The 21,753-nt window shown below is 34.2% G+C and overlaps 2 protein-coding genes across 2 annotated transcripts; both read right to left on the bottom strand.

Annotated features, from left to right (window-relative positions):
* Window positions 1–225: 225 nt before the first annotated feature.
* LOC118070140 (putative nuclease HARBI1) lies at window positions 226–2,116 on the bottom strand. Its single transcript, XM_035088574.1, has 5 exons — window positions 1,980–2,116; window positions 1,613–1,816; window positions 1,241–1,527; window positions 586–1,129; window positions 226–392 (listed from the first exon to the last, which is right to left on the bottom strand). Exons 2-5 carry the CDS (start codon window positions 1,810–1,812, stop codon window positions 383–385), a joined length of 1,041 nt encoding a protein of 346 aa, XP_034944465.1. The 5' UTR covers window positions 1,813–1,816; window positions 1,980–2,116; the 3' UTR covers window positions 226–382.
* A 1,934-nt stretch (window positions 2,117–4,050) lies between these two features.
* On the bottom strand, window positions 4,051–6,381 carry LOC118070153 (superoxide-generating NADPH oxidase heavy chain subunit C-like). The gene is made up of 3 exons (XM_035088585.1): window positions 6,367–6,381; window positions 5,191–5,537; window positions 4,051–4,324 (listed from the first exon to the last, which is right to left on the bottom strand). The coding sequence occupies exons 1-3, from the start codon at window positions 6,379–6,381 to the stop codon at window positions 4,051–4,053; spliced, it is 636 nt and encodes a 211-aa protein (XP_034944476.1).
* Between the last annotated feature and the right edge of the window lie 15,372 nt (window positions 6,382–21,753).

The raw sequence follows: 21,753 nt of genomic DNA, 5'->3' as shown, positions 1-21,753 counted from the left end.
GATTCTAAGTCGATAAGTATTGCAAGTTCTATCATTAATAAATGTTAAATCATATTTAATTATTAATAATATTAGTATAAAATATGAAAAAATTATTAATTCGTAGTTTAGTAACTCGACATTTTGTATTTTTTTGAGTTAAAAAGATCTTAATATTACTTTTGTGAAAATGGCAACATGTATGATTAAAAAAGTTTAATATACACTGTATAACTTTATTATCACAGTTAAAAATAAATAAACATCTATAAACCTTTGTAAACGACATTCTTATTATTGCATTATCATGTTATTATTTTATCAAATCTTTTTACAGATAATAATCTAAATAGATGTATAGTAGATGTAATGTACACAATCAAAGCATATCAAAGATACCCATTCAAAGTAAACTGAAACAGAGTAGACTCAATAAATTACAACCCTGGTGGAAATATATCTACAACTTTCTACGTGACTCTACAACAAATTACAATTTTTGACAACATTTTGCATGGTTGTGTAAAATTGTAGTTTGTTGTAGATATATTTCCACCATGGAATATAATATAATAATCATGATATATATTAATTTTCGATACTTACTTATGAAAATAATTATTTATTATATGTCTCTGCTGATTTTGTATAAGTTGCTGATGAGTTTCAGGAATTTGATCATAAGCTCTTTGATTTATTAGCGATTGAGGAATTGCTCTTCTTGTCACATTATATAACACAGCGGATGCAATTATTGCATGCATACTCAACTCTGATTTAAAAAACCTGGAACCTATAGTTAAAACGGCGAACATTCGTCCCCAAACACCAAAACATCTCTCAACCATCGTTCGTGTTCGAATTTGTGATTCATTATAAAGGACTTCAGCTGGAGTCATAGGATTGTGCAATGGTGTCATAATAAATGGCACTTGAGAATATGCAGAATCACCTACAAGCAATGAGTTATAGAATTCACCGTTTTCGAATCGTCTTTTTATTCTAGAATTGTCAAATATGGTAGCATCGTGTGCCGATCCAGGCCAACGTGACACAATATCTATAATCTCCAATCTCGAATTGACAATGACTTGGGTGTTGATTGAAAAAAACGATTTCCTACTCCGGAATAACTCTGCATACTCTTCACCTGTAATATTGATACCTTAAATTGTAATAGTTTACATAATTGATTGAAATTATATACATGTATGTATATATCGCATTATAACAAGATGAGTTATTGTATATGAATACATACCATACGAACGAACCCGAACATGGACGCAATCGATAGCACCCAGGACACGAGGAAAGGCGGCTTGACTAAAATTTTGACTATGAATAGCTCTAATTTCTTGATGAGAAAGCGGTATATAGATGTAACATTCCCTCAATCCAGCAATTGCTTCTGATACTCTATGCACGATTCGCCAAACGCTAGTTTTGCTAATACCAGTAAAATCTCCTATTGTGATGTAAAATGATCCAGTAGCTAGAAATCTCATGGCTACAAGCATCTGGATCATTGGTGGAATCGCATTATTGCTGAAAATTGAAATGAATGTACATGAAATTGAAATGCCTAGAAATAATCTACTCATATGCGCTTAATATTAAATTTATTACATACAGTGGTGAGTCGGGAGTTATTCTTGCCTCTATTTGCTCAAAAACTTCCCTTGTCATTGCTTTGGTTAGGCGAAATCTTTGTACAAAATCTTCGTCATCAAAAGTATCGAACCAATTCATTCGAGGACGAATTATCCGAGGCCTTCTGACAATATCATCATCATCATCGTCAAAAAGAATCAGTAGCAAAAGATTATTCATTCTCCTGAACAAAATAAATCATAGCATACAGATAATATTTATGAGAAAAATTAATATAAATTGCAGTTACCTGCACTATATTGAGATAATTAAGAAGTTTATTTATCAATAAGTGATGATTAATGAGTGAATTAAGTGAAAGAAAAGTTATAAGGAGTAAAATTTACCTATTCAGTCTTATTCTTGTTTACAATCACTTTTGCCGGTCAACCATATTGAAATTTCTTTCCAAGAACATAAGTTACTTCACCAGAACTCGCCAGATGGCACAAATGGTAATTTCTTTTATTTTTGAAATTTTAAGTTGGTACACAATAGCAGTCTGCTATGTGGTGAAACTCGCCCTTAGTGGAATTTGTTTCATGTTGGCAGAAGTAAGTAACAAGTGACTTCATAGAGGATTTTACAATTTTTTGATGTTTACAACAATATGTGATTGTTATTAACAATCAAAAAACGTTTATTAGCGGTCCTTTCTTTGAGGTAGAATATTTTTAATGTGGGCAAAATGACGTGACTGATGCGTTTATTATTTTTCCCACAACTATGTTTTGTTCATAATGGTCTCCAATCATTGTGATCATTTCCAAAACGTTAATAAATTTCTGATTTTTTTCTGGGTAATATGATTTTATATCTTATACTTGATTGTTACATTTCAGCAGGCTGAATGTTTCGCAGTTTTTAACATAGAATTCATTTTATCTTCATTTATAGAAGTTAGTGGTGAATAGGATGGGAAAGAACTAGTGCTTTGTAGGTTATAATTTTTTTTTTTCAATCACCAATGAATGTTTTCTATTACCTATCAACTATTTTTATTGGAAGAACTACATTTCTCCGTTTGATTTATCAAAATTTCATGTTTCCTCTTTTGTTTGCTGTGAAAAGTCTCAAGAGTACAAACTATTTTTTTGGAAAGTTTGAGGAGCGCATTCAGATTTTTATATTAATTAATTTTTCGGGAGTAATTATGGGTTTTTCAAAAATGAGATTGACTTTTGAAATATATCGAAATAAATGCACATACATGTTTTTACACTAACTATATTTGTCGATACTGTCTATTTACATTATAAAAAAGATGGTTCATTGGTTTAACTTATTATCCACTAACTATTCATTTATAATATATTTTTAAATTCTAATTATATTAATTACAATTTTTTCGGAGATCTATGAATATAATGAATAGATAAAGTGCTTTTATTCCAATCAGCTTCCCAGCAATTGGGAAGTTTTATTACATGTATGAGTCGTTAAGATGATATTAAATATGCCAGCTCTATAAAGAGACTTTCAAGTATAAAACGTAATTCATCAGTTTTGGATACTCGATGTATGTATTGAGTATTGAATCCATATTTATTATTTCGAAGTGTTTTAACGAAAACACCACCAATCAAGTTATTATTGTGATTGAATTTTACGATGTTTTGTATTTCTCCGAATATATCGTTTTCGGTGCAAATGATAGAATTACCAAATTTTCAATTCCGTAATTCATGACACCGAAACTCTGATCCATCTAATGTACATTTTTTGAAACATTTAAGGATTTGGATTGTCTAGTTCTCTTAATTCTCTACGCTTTTGTTGTGTTGGTGGTCGCACATTCGATTTTCCAATTCCTATTATTTTTTTTTTTGTGTTCGAATTATTTAAATCAAGTTTAACGTTCATAATTTTCAAAATAAAATTTTTTTGCCTGTAGTAATACTTATGGATCATGATTCGTAAATATTATGAATTTTTCCATGAGAAAACGTGTTAGTATTTGATTTTTACGTCCATTAGAACTGGTAACAAATTCAATTATTTTTTTATTCTAGGCTTCGAATACAAAAGCTAAGTGACACCAAATAGGTCCCTAAACCCTTTACCGATTTTAATAAATGAGTTAAAAGATGTACATTAAAACTCGTGTTCTCATGACTCGTATATCGTTCTAAACCTGTACATATATTTTCTATATCGTTGCAGGGCGATTAAATTTATTGCGTGATATTGAATCAGAATCAAAATAATGTATTACTTTAGATAATTTGCTAAGATTTTCAATGTATCTACTTGAGCGTACATTTTTTAAATATACTGGTGCGTAATCTAACCAATTTCGCCATTTTTAAGCTTTCCAATTTTTGTACGTAGTAATGGATGTTGGCTTCCACGATCGTTGAGAAGAATGTTTTATTTATTTTGAACACCGATCAATTATTTGTAGACTACTGGGATCACTCATATAATATGGAGTGTTGTTGATGTCGAAAGTAATTCTGGTTGTTGTCTAGCAACGCTTAAATCAACTACATGCATCGATTCTACTATGATAGCTATACACATTTTAAATGGCGGTATAGCTATCAATGGTGAATAACCTTGAATTCCATTTCTTTCTTCATTATGATCTAAATCATGCACCATGTCAACTAATAAATCATCATTGTTCCGTAATTGGCCATAGCACATATTAAAAGGGTATACTCGCTTTCCAGGACCCAAACTGTTGCCTCTAGCATAAAAATGTAGACATTCGTATTTACCATTGAGTTGAGTTGTACACGTAACTGCTCAAGCTGGCGAATCTACACTGCATAGAGTAACTACAAATTTTAATATTTTTGTTCCTTCAGAAGATGTCCATGTGATTTCTTCTCTATATAGTTTTCGTAGTTTATCTGCAAAAGGACGTAATAAAAAATCTATTACTGGGTGTTCGTTATCAACATGAATTGCTGCAAGTAGCATATACTTCTTTCGTAGACGAGGTGGAAGTTCATTAATCATTGCATAAGAGGCCAAGCACTCGTATTTAAAGATTTCAACATCTTGCATTCATCTGTATTGAGAGTTAATGAAAAATTATACCAACTTTCGAGGATATTCCCCTCTGAACTCTATGATTGATATTCTTCACCATCATGAATGTACTTCATACCTTTTATATTTAGTCTTTTTGAATCTCTATATTTTAATGAGCGTTTAATATTTGGTATACTCAGTAGTTAATTTAGTTGAGATGTTAGAGATATATATTTGAAGGACTTAAGACGCAAATTTTCTTCATGTGGACCACATAATCCACAATGACATGTCTGAGTGAATTTGTTTGTTACTGGAAATTTCTTACTCAAGAATCCTGTACAACTAGCACAATAAAAATATTCTAAAATATTTGTATGTCGCTATCTGATGACTAATAGACTAACGACAGTTTTGTAAGTTGTTGACGTTGCTTGACGATGAGAATGTTTATAGCAACGCAGGGCGAGTTGGTTTATCTCTAGTTTTTGACTGAGACTTGAGTTGACCGGATGACTTCTCTTTTATTAATTAATAGCTGTCAATTTCAAATAAACGTGTTCATCATTCACTAACAAATAATTTTTTACACTAACACGATGGTCAATCGTTATCGGAGAATTATAATTTCCTACATTACGCACGTTAAATAACGGATTATCACATTCTGGATCAACAATCCCGTCATCATCATCATCACCATTATCATCATCATCACTATCAATATTACTACCGGTACTATCATCACGACCATTGTCTCCATCGTCTCTTTCGTTGTTATTATTATTATCGATATTTCTTTCGTTATGACTATTATGTCCATTGTTATTATCATGATCATCCACACTTTTTGTTGAATTTCTACGTTGTTCTGAATGTATGCTCATGTTTCTTTCATTGTCTTTAGTTCGACTAGTTGAAGGCTGAAATAAAAATAAACGTTTATTTTTAATAATTCAATGTTGTTCAATAATCGTGTAAATATATAAAATTCTTAACAAAAATCATTGTAACAATTAATGTTGTGACGTAAAGCCAAGAAAATTTTTCTCAGCAATAGAAAATAAGCTCGAGTGCCGGAATGTAAGAAGGAATGAGGAGGGATCACGAAAAAATTTTAAATTATCCAATTTTTCAATAAATACACTAATTTATTTATGTTTTAGTACACCAGTCAAAATTTTCCTCTCTATTATATTAATGGATTCGTATGAATGAGATCTTTTTATTGCACTAGTTAAAATCAATTAATTATTCAGGAGTAAAATAATTGATTTTTCATATGGTGGACCTGATTCCGCATTTCTAGGCATTGAGACGAAGAGAATAAGTGGTCAAACTTGAAAATCGGACAACTTTTTTTTTCAACCCCAAAAAATGGATAGTGGGACCCTAGTTTAACCCCTTTCCATTTTTTTCAGTCAACAAATCAAAGTACTCCAATTTTGATGATCAAGGACTCATTCTCGTTGTCTTAAAGCGTAAAAATGCGAAATTGGAGCACAGCTTGAAAAAATTCACTTTAACAGCTTTAAAAACGGGTAAAACTATACAAATAAAAAATCATCATCCTCTTGACTTTAAACCCCTATAACTCATGAACGGAAGGTCCAATAGCCGTTTTTAGGGACGCTTTAGAAACTTCAGAATCTAAGCTAAATATGTATACCCATGAGAAATGTTGTGCAGAAAAACTCACGGTATTCAGTCGAATCAATATCAGTCAGCTCAATAATTGTCTTTCGGACAAACCTGAACATTAATCATCACTTTCAGCCGTGCTGGTGGTCCAGCAATAGTAGTTGTGTGTCTTTGGGCGCGAATCTGTTCTGGCGTCGACGCCATAGTGCCTCACGGACAGTCACACATACATCACACACCCGAACGACTCCGGTGTATTGTGTGCCTGTTGCTACACGTGGTCTGAGATAGACATTTTGTACGAAGTTAGTGATTAAGTACATCTATATTCATAGTTTAAGTGTTGTTTATTAATAGAGAGTAAAAAACAGAGATGATTGTGTGTCTTAAAAGTGCTTTCAAGAACCTTCTAGCATCCAACCTCGTGCATTAATCCTACAGTCCACTAAATCTGATTCTTCTCTTAACGGCCGACTCAAAGTCAGAACAGAGCCCTATAAATCATTGAGAATAACTTTTGTTTTAATTGTTATAATAAGTTTATGTGATTATAACATTATAATAATATTATAGCCACAATGTACGATTTATATACTGGTAGCTTCATATATATGTATCATGTCAGAAAATTTTAAATATTATTAAAATAAATGCAATATTATTATAGTGTCATTATTATATTCACGCTAATAAATGTAACAATGAAGACATTGAGAAATATATTAATGTATAACATCCAATTGACATAAATTAAAATAGATTTGGCGCATAAAGGAATTCGTCCTTTACGGTAAAGTTGAACTGCATAAATATTTTCACTGGAAGCGTAAAGTAAATTTTACTGTACAGGCCGACCGTCCCTATTTTTACTTACTTGTCTTATCACTACACTACTACAGTACCGAACATAAATGCTGTTCAATTTTTTAAAGGCTATACGTGTCCGTCCTATAGAATAATTTTGAAGAAAAAAAAAAATTGAGTCATCGATAGTTTCGGAAAAAAAATCAGATCGAACGCTTACATGATATAGATAATTTTAGAAAACAATGTGATTATTTTCTAAGCAAATTCAAATCAAAATTTCACTAAGAAACCAATAGTCATTGATAATATCAGAATGAATTGAAAAATGCGCATTTCATATCAAAAATACAGATTATACTCAAATATTAATTTGGAAATTAATCGTTCATTTCGAAAAAAAAAAAAAATAAAAACAATTTCGTCATGTTCTACAGTAGTTATTTGATAACAATATTTTTAAAATTATAATTTTTTTCTGACCCGTTCTTTGCTCATTCTGAAAGACTCTCTCGAAGCGTCTATAATTTCCTATTCCATACTCCATAATTGAGTCCTGTTATAGCGAGAGAAGGACTTAACTATGAGCTCCCAAATTAAAAATCAATATTTCGTCGTAAATCCGACTATTTCGATTTATTTCATTGTATGCGCCAGAACCACTTAAAGAACTCTCATGAGTAAAACAGAAAGTCTATACACATGCGTAACGTATAGAAATGTGTGCGTGCAAGTTAATCAACATTTTATAACATTCGTTATAACAGTAAAAAATGAAATGAGCAGAGTACAAACAGTAGATTAGGTCGAGCGAGAAATTCTTATTATTCAAGAATAGTAATGTTCTGACTTGGAGGGGCCCAAGTCAGTTAGTCAGGAATAATCAAAATTTCTTAATGCCGGACTTGTCCACCGGCGCGTCAGTCAACTCCCTGGACCAATCATCGGGAAGTATTTCCCTCATGGCCCAGAAGGCAACTCGACGGCCCTAGTGACGCCAACAAGCACGCGGTCGAGCACTTGTGGCGTCAGTTAGCTCCAGGCAAATCACGCGGTCATCTCTGTATACTTTCTCTCAGTCAAATCACGGTTTTGTGCAGTCAGCTCACCCTTGGTAGTACCAAAGACGGTCAAGTAGACTCAGACAACTCTCACGAACATACGTGAATCACCGAAATTACTCTCATCAGTGCCAGTGGTCCAGTATAGTCAGTTGTAGTGTCTTTGGGCGCAAAGCTCAACTGGCGTCGACGCCATAGAGCCTCACGGACATTCACATATACATCGCACCCCCGAACAACTCTGGTGTATACTGTGAATGTTGCTATTCACTGTTTTGAGACTATTTTTTTGGTGAAAAAATAACCATCAGACAATTCATAAGTGTATGAACAATTAATGTACAGTTAATTCACCTAAACTCAGTGATTATTACCTTCTATTGTTTAAGTTAAGTGTTATTGTTGAATAAAATCTATAAAACCCAAGCAATTCGGTGTTAATAAACTATTTTTTGGAACCTTCTAGCATCCAACCTTTTGTTCTTATTCTGCTCTCAATTATTACAGTCCACTAAGTTAGTTTTCTCGTCCGGCCGACTCGAAGTCAGAACAAGTAATAATTGAAATTTTTACAATAACAATATTAAAATGATGTTTTTGGAGTTCAAGTAAATTTTACCAAAAATTCAAACACTAAACTCTTCATCTAAACATATCTATAACAATTTAAATTCTCTATTTATTTAGATGTACTCATTTCTGACCTGCTTCTTTTGATTCATATTTCATACAAAGAAAATCATTAATTTATCTAATTATATTGTGTAATCTCGAGCTTCGATAAATTTGTTGTTATTTATTATTTAACGATGAGATCATTTCCGACCGAACTACCTTATATAATGAACAGCAAAAGAATGAACAGTCTACTATTCTGTCCGTATAAAATTGTCACTTTTAAAAGTTTCTGTTCATTGCCGAAAAATGATTTTTTTTCAAATATTTGTGCGTTAGCTGAATATTTACTGATTCGCGATTAAAATTACCTCCTTTTTATATAAGCTCAGTTATAGAGCTAAAATTTTATTTATTACTTACTAGTCGTCTTTTTCGTTCGTGCGCTTTTTTTGACTATCATGTGAACTCTTGTATAGAAATATCACTACGTTCTGTCAATAACTACTCTTTTTTCTTTATCTTTATTTAGGTTAAATTCGTAGGTAATACTCTTCTGAACTAAATCATTCTTGTTTTCCTGTCCTAAGGAGGACATTTTATTCGAGTACTTCGCCTTATAGAGCATAACTCTGGGAATAGCTCTACTTCTAGTGACGGCGTTACTTGGGACGTAATATTCTTGCACCTTTGAAAAGGCACAAGGATACACGCATCTGGCTCTAGGCCTTGCAACACACCACTACGAGTCAAACCTCAATTGACCGAAAGCACCCGGTTCCTACATATCGTTCTTCGACTTTGCAGCTCCGGTTGCGGGCTTGGATTTCAGTCTCCCGTAGTACCAATTTTATCCGCTTTGGTCAGTGACTCTAGTTGTTTATGGTGTTCGCACCATTATATTGTCGACAGCTGAAAGAAATGAATGTTTAGTATAAGGCGTTTCATGAAATATGTAGAAGTTTTTATTCAAGATTGTTGAGAACCTGAAAAGTAAAGTAAAAAGATAGAGACAAAAGTAAAAGAAAAACGAAAAAAGCAGGAAAAGGGAGTAAATGGAGAATAAAATCTCTATCCATTTGATCCAAAGGTTACAAGTGTTTTGCGAAGATTGCAGGCCTGCAACCTGTGCCTAGGTTCTCCGACAACACCCAGGTTTGGATCAATAAAGTTCACGGGCTGTAGTTCACAGCACTGGTAATGATAACCTACTACTTCTACGGGGTAGAGGATTCTGTGTGTTGGGTATCACTAATCCCGTTCGCGCTACCCTTTTTTTTCTCTACCCACCTCGTGGATTCTTTTGATTTCCTCGAACAATATCTCTTCCGCGCACGCCTTAACAAATTGTTCGAGTGCCTTACATGTGTCGTTTGTTTGGACGAATTTGGGCCCTATTTCGGGCCATGTTAGGCTGCGGTAAACGTTCGTTTCCGAACGTATGACCGATATGAGTTTCCTACGTTTGTCTCTATATGCGGGACAGTGCAACAGGAAGTGCTCCACTGTGTCATCGTTTCTTCTATTGCAATTAGAGCAGGTTGGGTCTGTTTCGGTAGCGTATTGTGCACGATGTGCACGAAATATGTCATGTCCGATGAATATTGGCGTCATCAGGTTGTTCAGGCGTATCGAATTATTATCGAGCCTATCGGCTATGTTTGGTAAGAATGGGTGTGTTTCGCGACCCATCTCGGACGCATCCCCTTCTGCCTACCATATGTGTTTGTAACCTGAGGTTCATCATCGGTGTCGACGATTATTCTGACGTATTGTCATTCAGAGAAATTCTGACATTGTTGTACGTAACTGCTTCGTCGGTACGAAGTGTAATCGGGCATTGAGATCACCGATCGCTATGCGTATAGGCGGGACGACTACCGCCACGCAGAGGCCGTCTCTCGGGGGAGATGCGCGATCGTGCGCGACAACTTCCAAGACGCCCCTCTCCGCGGCTGCAAGCGTCAGCCAATCTGTAGCGTTACATAAATCGCTCCATGCCGGGGACACATAAGCGACCACCGGCAGGAAGCACCCCCTATATATAGCTAGACACGCGTAGCCACTTTTGTGACTGAGCCAGTTCCCCATGATAAGCTAACTGTAGGGTCTGTAAAGTAATTTTGCATCACTTTGTAGACATTTTTAGGGCAGTTTTGTGACTTTAGTCTTTTGAGGACTAAAGGCCACTATACATTATCAAACGCGCCTGAAATATTGAAGAGCAATAAAACCACGTTACGTTTTGTAAACTCTTGCACTGCTCTTCGTACTGTTAGTATTGCATCTACCGTGGATCACCCTTCTATGAATCCATATTGGTGATCTGAGATGTTTACTTGTTGAAAGACGCTAATTTAAAGACGAATTTTTATGAGTCATTCGAAGATTTTGCTTAGTACTCATAGAAGACATCTAGGTCGATATGACTTAGGGTCTGCTATATCTTTGTCGGGACTCTTTAGGAACATAGGAATTGTTCCCTCCTTCTGAACCCGAGGAAAGATGCCTTGGGACAAGCATTCGTTGAAAACTGTGAGAAATTTTTCTGGGAGGTACGCAATTGCACGTTTAACAACCTCCACTTCCAGCAAGTCTAGCCCTGTGGCTTTTTTTTTCTTAAGCATTCGAATGACTTGCTTGAGTTTCTCTTCATTAAATGGCTGTGCATCATCTGTGCTGTGTAGGTTGAAAGCGTTTATCTTTATCCAGCTCTGTTCGTCTGTATCCATTTCTGGATGGTCATCAACCACATGTACTGAGAAGTTTGGTGACCACAGAGGATATCGAACTTCGATTGGGTCCTTTAACTGAAAGTAATGTGAAAAAGCGTAAAGTGAATAATCAAACCTTTCAATGAGAGCACACGTACAGTGTGCAGTACTGAGTTCATTGATATAGAGCATTTTAAGAAGAAAATTAACTACGACAATGATTGTCTTGTGGTTCACATGCTGTAAGGTTTTGATTATAATGATAATCATAATTATTAATAGTCATATTATTATTATTGTTGATATCAGCCGCATCTGCTAAAACCTGTTGCCGAGCCCTGGCAACGGTCTTCCATTGCCAGAAGTCAAAAGATACCTTCTCTATACTAAATATGCGGTGTCTCGAACGGTGGAGAAGGGGGGGGGGGCTGCAGATTTTTGGTCGAGTTAGGCTCACTGAGCATTTACGGATTTGAAGTACCCTGCCTATCGGGTTCACTTGAGCGTCCAGTCGATTCAGGAACACAAAACATTCCTTGGACTAGGCAAGCATATCGCGACGCGCGGTCGGGACGGACACAACTAGACACCTCTTCGAACGTTTCAGGTCTCAGCGGGTGCTGAGATGTCCAAGTTCCAGGGTCGTCTTCTTTACACCCCCGGGTGTATCAAAGACTCGATCATCTGATTACTGAAGCTACAATGATTCGAGAGGACAGCTGTGATGGTGCTCACCTAGTTCCACTATCGCCATATCTCCCTCAAATTCTTGGATTTCCAGCTGAAGATAAACCTGTATTACTACTGATTCTAAAGTGTACACGTCTAGCAAATATACATACGTTTATCCCGTGTGGCTTATTTGTTTACACAGATATTTGTGAAAATTATGTAACAAGCGATGTACAGACGCCATTATTACGCATTGTGCCCCTTGAGATGCATAATTACACACATGGCTCAATTTGAATAGAATCATTTTTAACAATGCGCTACATCCCTCTTTTGAAGTCAGATATTCGTACAATAAAACTAGATATAAGAGATGAATTTAGTCAAGCTATACCATTTGAACACGGCTTGTTGACTGTAACGTTACATTCCAAAAAATTAAGATAAGCAGGTATCCAGAAATTGCCTATAATATTCCACAAGACGAGTTTGGTCGTGGTGGATACAGTGTCTTTTGACTTGGAGGGCCCCAAGTCAGCGAGTCTAAAAATATTTAAAAATTGTAAAATTCAAACCAAATTATATATTATATGATATATTCTGGAAGTTTATATACTAATTTTTTTAGAACTCATTAATATGTGGTTGAAGGTTGTATTTTTCAGAATTTTGGAAAAAAAGTTTACTTTCGATATTCGTGGACTGGACATTATTTCGGAGGTGTCACGACTGCCAAACCACCGGATAAAGAAGTTGAGATAATAATCACTCCTAAAAAGGCTAGTGGACAAATTCGACTATAGATATTCTTGGGTTTAGAATATGGAAAAACTATTTTTTAGACAGTATCCTATTACGACGAGATATAAGCTACACATTTGGGTACGGAAGGTAGGGATAGAGCTTGCCGGCGAAGTGCTAGAACTTGCTGCCGATTATTGTGTATCTCTCTCTGCCTACTAACATGAGGCTTTTTCACTTTTACTCATACCACAGATCGTGTTCTCTTTGTCCATTCTCTCGGGGTCCTCAGCAATGTTGATATTCACTGACGTAAAAATGCTTGACTGTAGTGCTCTTGTAAGAAACCATTGCTGCCGTATCTTATGAATCAATAAAAAATTTAATTCTGTTCTTGATCACGTAAAACTGTTTTTGGAAAACTAAAATTAGTCATCTATGAAACAACAGTACTTAATAAAAAGGGGTTTCAAGATATTCTGTTTTACCGACCGGTAACTCATCACCAGAGCCGGCAACTTACCGAGCGCAGGTTTATTCGCCGATTTTAAGTAAAAATAAAAGATAAAAAAATCTATTGAATTTTCAAGACAATTATTTTCATGGAAATGACGTCATTTATTTTTCGTCCACTTTCTGTAGTAAAAGGGGTAAAATACAGTAGTGGGGAGCTCAAAAGCATCGAAGCAACTGAGGGACTCTTTTCTTAGTTTAAAATTAGTCTTGCAGAAAGAACGAGTGATCACTATGGATTTCGTTATTGATATAAGAGGCTATCGTTTTTCTAATGGAAAAGTGATTGTAAAAGAGATGGCTTCGTGTGAATGGCTAGAATTGGAAAAAATTTGTGAACATCATTTTTTATTTCAACCATTATGTGATTACGGTGAATTATCTATTGATGAAGTATAGGTTCTTGAGAATATTTCGATTCTTGATGATGATATCAGACCAATGAAAATTTACCTCGTAACGAAGAATTTACTGAAGCTCAATCCAACAGATTTAAAACTTTTGACAAAAGAATTCATCATTGAAGAGGCTGCAAATAATATCGATACTGCATGGAATAAACTGCCTAATGAATGGAAATCAGATGAAGATTTTAAAATGTATCGACGATGTAACGAGTATAATTCACCAAAAGACGACCAAAATGATGGCCCTGTTCCATTTATTATGGATTGCAAAATGTATAATGAAAATGAAATGTTCTTCTAATATGTGTTATAACAATAGTAAAAACTATTTTTCATACATACTTTATTTCATTCTATTCATACAATCAATTTCTTTTTTAGATACAGGATTAATGATAATATCATATTTTTCTATTCGTAATTTGAATCTTTCTCTACCTCGAGCTGCTTCTTCCCAATATTCTTGTCTAGCTGTTCTGTGAGCATGAGTCCATGCATGCATTACATATATTTTCGGTTGAAGATTGAATTGAACAGATTTTCGTTCTATTATAATAGTTTTCTTAATTGTCCACTCAACGGTTTGTATTCAACAATTCGATCATGAATGATCAAACAGTATGCTGATGTATTATCGGGTATTGGTTTCGTAGATTCGAATTCAATTCGCACATCCACAGGCCCAGATTTTGATGATTCATTTTGTTTTGAACAGTCGATGACAATCACAGGTGCTTTGTTGATAAAACGTAGACCTTTACCCAAGGCTATGGCCTTCATTTTCTGATTGTGACGTTTTGGTTCATCCAATTGAAGATGATCAGCTTTAGTATCATTAACTGCCTTTGAAATACCTGCAGCTCCACTACCTTCACCCCCGATCGCACTTAGATCGGCAAATATCGGTATAAGTGGTAAAACACCTCTAACTTTAGTAGGTACAGGTAATACACGAGGAATTCGAACATTCTTTTTTCCACCAATCGTTTTTGCAGCTTTTCGTGCAGCAATCAATGCAGATATTATGGGATCTGCACCTGAATTTATCATTAATTTTGCAGAATTTACAATCTGTCTCAGGGGTTTCTTCTTTAAACCCTTTCCCAATCTTCTCTTCAAACCCATTTCAAGTTTTGATTTAACTTTCATGATACTAATAACTCCGAATGCAGCAGCTCTTTCACCTAAATTTGAGTCTTTAGTGAAAACTCTTTGCCAAGCTTTTTCAGCAAGCACTCTATCAGCTGCGTTTCTCACCTCTACGTTTTCTCGATTTTTCGAATACGCAATATTGTGCTCTTTACTATTGTATTGATTGTATTAACTAAGCCGGTGCCGCGTCTGTACTGTGTCATAACCCGAGCTATACTGAAATTATTTCTATTAAAGACAAGTCTTTATACTCCAGCTCTTCAGTTGACATCATGATGAAGTTCGAGCAACAAAGAACTCAATTACCGCTGTCGAATTTCGACAACGTTGTGCCACGAACTGTAAAAATTCAACGTCATGGTAATTTATTACCGAGTAGCGTTCGCGGCGTGATATGTGGCCGCTCCAATTGTGGTGAAACAAATGCTCTCTTATCGCTTATTGTACACCTGAATGGATTACGATTTGAAAATATACATTAATATTCAAAATCCATACATCAGCCAAAATATAAATTTTAGAAAAATTACTTGGACCTGTAGAAAGTATGGGTTTTTTTCCTTTTTATGAATATGAAGAAGTTGTGAAACCAGAGCAAGCAAAACCTAATTCAATTATGATATTTGATGACGTAGCTTGTGAGAAACAAGATAATGTGCGTGCTTATTTTTGTATGGGACGACACAGAGATGTTCATAGCTCTTATCTCCGTCAAACTTATGCACGCATTCCCAAACATCTGGTGCGAGATAATACAAATTTTTCCGCGCTTTCCCGACAAGATGATATGAATTTAGAGCATACTTATGATGATCATGTAAACACTGATATGTCATTTTCTAATTTTCGAGATCTTTGTTCTAAATGTTAGAATGATAAGTCTGGATTCGTTGTTATCAGCAAAGATAGAGAAATCAATTGTGGACGTTATAGAAAAGGATTTGATTGCTTCATTAATATATAAATACACCGAATAACAACCAAATCGACACTTCAATTCAAACTAAAATAACACCAATGTATTTATTCAAAATTAATTAAATTTATTTTCATTAAAATCACAAATACGTGAACAGATTGTCTATTTCTTGATTGTTACTATCATAACTATTATTAGACGGAATATTCGGATGATTATAATAATTTGGTGATAGAGCATAGTATAGTGCTAGAGAAAAACCTTGATACTTTGAATAATATTGGTTGGGATAATAATTAGGATTGAAATTTGGATATGGAGGAATCGATAGAGATTGTGGAAAATAGAAATTCGAAGAAACAGGAGGAGGTGGTTAATTGAAGTTGTTATTAAATTGATTTCGATGATGGAGGGATTTTGATGATAGGAAGGTTCTGATGCTGTATCTGTTGATGTTCAAGATCCTGATGCTGAATTTATTGTTGTTGAAGGTTTTGCTGATGATAGTGGTGACAATGGTAATAATGATGGTGATTGAGATGATATACCTGAGAAACCAAATTAGTTCAAATTATTCTCTGATCTATGTACATTGTTTGAAGAAGATTTGATACAACAGAAGTGATATTCGTTTATATACTCACGTTTTTTTCCGGCGAAGTTGAAATATTTCTGGAATTGGATTCTTTCTTCGATAAATGCGTTCCTTTTTAGCCGTTTCGGATGTTGTTATTGTTTTCTGTTATCCTGATGATGATAATTTAAATTCTGGTTCTGCTAATGATTCTGATGACAACGGCAATAATGCTTCAAATGATGGTAATGGGGACGGTGAGGATATGCCTAAAAAATCAAATTATTGTGATTCATTCCCTGATCAATGTATATTTTTTAACAACATTTGATAATAAGAAATTAGTGCTCGTCTATATACTTACACTTTTTTCCCGAATTTGTGATATCTTAACAATCAGACTCCTCAGTTAATGGTTGTTTTCTCTTAGAAATTATACAATTATCCTTCAAAGTTCAAAATACATTAAAAACATAAATAATTCGTTTTAATAGTGCTTCTACTCATCAATTATAGCTGTGCAAATTTCTGGTTCGAATGTATTTAAATTATTTTCGGTGTTATAAAAGATCATTTCCTCTTCTGAAACTACGACTGCAATAAAATTGCGGATAAGACCCCTTTCACCACCGTTACTGTCAGATTTCGCCATGTTTAATACATGAGCCGTAATCATGACTCCTGTGTCCGGGAAGAGTTCAATCTAATAGTGAATTTTGAGAAAATGTATAAAATTTAAAAAATAATATATTCAAATGTTGTATGATAAATGAAAAAAACTATATACAATCGCGAAAACTTAATCTTATTAATTACCTTTTTTATTTCGTTCCTCATCGCATTAGGATTGTTATTTGCCATCAATTCCATCAATAAATCCGATTGCATCTTAAACAGCTTTAAATACTTCGGAATGACTAGAAAACATGAAAGTTTATTATCAAAAACTTCGAGTGTAGTTTTTTTATTTAGACATCATTTACTTTCTCTTTTGCTATGAAAGAGTTACGTCAGTTATTCAAATCCTTACGAATGCATTTTTTATGATTTTCATATGTCGAAGTTGGTGTAATTGATTCATTTTCACGAGATAATGTTAGTGACGATCTTGTGATATTAGGGAGCTGAAATATCTTTTTGCTCAGTTCATCTATTTTTTTTTCCCCGTATTCTTACGAGTTTCGGCTTTTATTGCATTTACGGCCTTATCACCCTTCTCACAGTTCTATCTAGGTCTAGTAAAAACCTGAGGTACTTCAAAGAATGATTTTACGTACAGTTTCGAGGAAAATGAGAGTCAAAATTTGGAAAATACCAAGGGTTTCAGAGCAATAAAAAAAAGGTTAGATTATAAGCTAGTTGGAGCATGTACAACCAATTTAAACAAAGCATACGTAGGAGTATTTTTATGTGAATATTTTTTACAATTCATACATAATATATATATTGTCACAAATACTTACGAGAAATTTTAATAATTTTTGCCTTATACTTTACTCAGGTATGTATGTTAAACACTAATTTTACGTATACACAATTTAAAGATTGCGGGAAACGCCGATAGTGACACCTGGTAAAAAATTTTCTATTAAGGAGATTCGAATCTATAGTTATACGACCGCTCATTAAACTTACGCACGCAACGAAACCAACGCCTCAGCTCGCTCGGCGATCCAGAACTATCTAAAATAATTAAAAATTTTCATGCATATAAAATTATCACAGCTAGGTTATTTTAATACTTTTTATCAGATGGTACGAGAAACTGTTTCACAATGCTAATAAAATTTTACTAGAATAGTAGTGACATTATCTGGAATAATTTTACTAGATTAGCCAATTAATTACACTCTGATTATTTTTCTCAGTGTAGTATAATTTTACATACTGAAACAATTAATTTTACATATTATTATTTTAAGTATGTACACCACATGATAATTGTATCAAAATACTCACTCGTAGATTTTGTACTTTTTCATGTCAATGTTTTTTTATGTATTTGAGCTCAAAATATAATCAATACACATTAAAATTGATTTTGACGCATAACACGATTTCTGCGGTGTACGTAAAATGTGTACTTATTACGTTATTTTCAGAAAAGGGTTTCGGAAAATTATAACGATAAAATTTGTACGTTTATTCTCCGTTACACGAAGATCATGTTACTTCCTGTGTTGGTCATAGCTTATGAACATTTTTATTGTGTTAAATTGATGCCTGTGTCAATACTCTTATTTTACATAAACTATGAATATTACATTAGCACAGGGTTGTGTTGCTCATTTAACATAAAAATTTTAACTACTCATTTTTTTTTACACTAAACCTTCGTTTTAAACATTCGAGTGTTATACGATTCTTAGGAGAAAAGAGAATAATAATTCTATTCCGAGCACACGATCTTATACACATATGAAATGATGACTGTTAACCAAAATTCACATGAATACAAGAGGCAAAAATATCCATTCACTACAGTATTAACGATGAATGCGCAAAAAAATGATGCAATTTTTAGATGATTCAAATATATCACATTCGTTAAAAACGCTACCACTAAATGTTATGTACCAGCGTACACAACATTTTCTTTTGAAAAAAAAAAATATTTTATGAAGACAGTTTGCTGAGAAGAGTCGGGTAGAAAAAATCAATAGCAAAGTCAGACCTGAAGTCACCACGGGAAAACCTAAGCACGCAAGGTGGACAGGTAAAGAAAGGAAGGAAAAGCGTGCGTAAAGGCAGTTTAAGAAACCCGCACGTGGATGGCCTGACCAAAGGGAATTTAGATATTCTTACATACCTGATTCGCAGAAAGAACATTAAAACAACCACCTCCAGCTTTTCAGAGAACTTGGAAACCTAAATGAATATTTCAAATTTTCCCGAGCAGTTTCAGTCTCAGCTGAATTTCAGTCGGGCTCGGTGCAAATTTTTGAACTGAAGTCTACTTCATCTTGTGAACTCGAACTTGATTTTTGAGAAAAATTATTTTCAATAACTCTATATTTTCCTTAAATTTATAATCATTCAAGAAAAACAATTCTTTTAAAATTTTGTTCTTGAATAATACAATTCTTTTATCAACTCAAGTAAATTAATCTTAAATTCACCTCAACCAAAAATAATTTTTTCGGTAAAGAGAAATCTCTGAGCATTACTAAACGTGAGTAAACGAGCGAGATCGGAGTCAACGAGTAGAAGAGAGAGAGAGAGAGAGAGAGAGAGAGAGAGAGAGAGAGAGAGACGACCACGGTGAGGGAGCCCAAGTGGCTATAAATCAACCAATCAGGAAGCCCAGCCGAGTATATTCAGGTAATACTACAGCCTGCTACGCACCAACCTGCTGCACAGCGCTTTAACTTTCTGCAGTACCCTAGTACCCTACCCTAGTAAAACAATTTCTATTTAACTGAAGTGAGTAAAAAGTAGTAAAGATTATCTGGAATTATAAGGAACAACTCTCTTCTTCATTTTTTGCACCATAGTGGTTTATCAGCACTGATTACCTTACCTATTTCTTTAATTTTCCATATAAAATAAACTCTGCAAGGTCTCTGCACCCGAGTGGAGTAGAAGGCGATTGTGTCTTGACTCAAAAAAGAAACCGTTCTGTTATGGGGACGTAACACTGAATAATCCGTATATCAAATTACAGAAATAATTTCCCTTAAAAATGGTACATGGGTGACTGTGATAAGAATTATATTTATGTTTGCTCAAATAACGATAATAAAAACTTAAATTTTGACTACCCGATAAAAATAAATAGGCTCAAAAGAAGCCCAAAACACGCCCAAAATGAAAAATAAGCCCAATGTAGGCCCGATTGAAGCCCAATCTTGACTTAGAGAAATTTTCAGTGCCCAAAACAAGCCTATTACAGGCCTAAATTTTGAAGGAGCCCAATTGAAGCCTAAAAACATTTTCTAGGCCCACAAACACGCCTAATTCGAGCCCAAAAATATTTTGTAGGCCTAAAACGCGCCCAATTCGAGCCCTTTTTCTGAGATCATATTCGACAATGATGACAATAAATTATTACAGATGTAAGTTTGTAGCACCAAAGTTGATTTGATGATAAGTTTTGATGACAATTTTGTTTTCTTTTCTAAATTTTTAAAATATTTTTGGGCTGGGATTGGGCGCATTATAGGCCTCAAAAATATTTTTGATCTCGAATTGGGCGCGTTGTGGGCCTGAAAAAGCATTGTGGACTTGAATTGGGCGCGTTAAGAACCTAAGAAATCATTTGGGCTTAAATTGGGTCTTCTTTAGGCGCGCCCAAAAACTGATCATTTTTACTCAAGATAATCATAAACTATTCAGTCTCTTATTACGACGTATTTTGTTCGGAGATTATTGTGATTGTAAATAATCAGTCAATAGCAATTGGGAATTTTTAAATTGCAATGTCGTTTACTGCCGTTAATGTTATGTTGAAAATTACGAAGACACGTATCTCGTAAATTTTTATACGTTTTTCCGCAGAAAAAAAACTACGCAGTTTATCATTTTCGACGTAGATTATTATCTAAAAGCTGCAGCTCAATTAACCTCGACTACCTCGCGAGATTTCCTTATCAGTGTTTTATCCTGAGTCGTCCTTCAGGTGTGAATCCTGATTAGAACCATCCCTGAGAAATTAATACTACTTTATCTAGGACGTCAAGTTATTTTTATTTACCAGAATAAGTGAACTGGTATAACTTACAACTAATTCAAACTTAAATCTAAACTCAATATCTCAAAACTTACTAACTAACTCAAAATCCACACAATATCTCAAAATCTCAATACTTGAACTAAATCTCAAACTGATATCTAACTTAACTACGATGGTTCTACGAAAATCAGGATCCTCCTAAACAGAGCATGTCCTGGCCCTCAGTTGTGTAGGTTGTGGAGAGGGGTCGTGTCCGGCCAACAGAATATAATTAAACAAAAGAAATGCTCGAAATAAAAAGACCGAATAAAATAAACTAACTGACGGACAGGGTTAAAGGTTTCCAAGCTACGATAAATCAATTAACAAATTCAACATATTTTTAATTCTTGAATTTATTTTAATAATTCTACTTAATTATACTTTCGTGACAACTACTGGAACTCGAATGGTTATCACATATTTCTATATCAAATAATCATTTACGCTATAACAATCTTTAACTGAAACTCTAACCTGTTACAATTCTGAAGCTCAAATGAAACTTACATACTGTTGAGAATTAATTAATTCTCAATTTGAATTTGCCAGCTGACAGGAACTTCGGCGGCCATCTTGGGACTGGGTCGATAACCAATCGACCTAATAATCAAT

The sequence above is a fragment of the Chelonus insularis genome, unplaced genomic scaffold (assembly GCF_013357705.1).
Source record: "Chelonus insularis isolate UGA/USDA-ARS -01 unplaced genomic scaffold, ASM1335770v1 contig_52_pilon, whole genome shotgun sequence".
NCBI lineage: Eukaryota > Metazoa > Arthropoda > Insecta > Hymenoptera > Braconidae > Chelonus > Chelonus insularis.
Note: the sequence above shows the minus strand (reverse complement) of the source record. Positions and strands in the feature narration are given on the sequence as shown.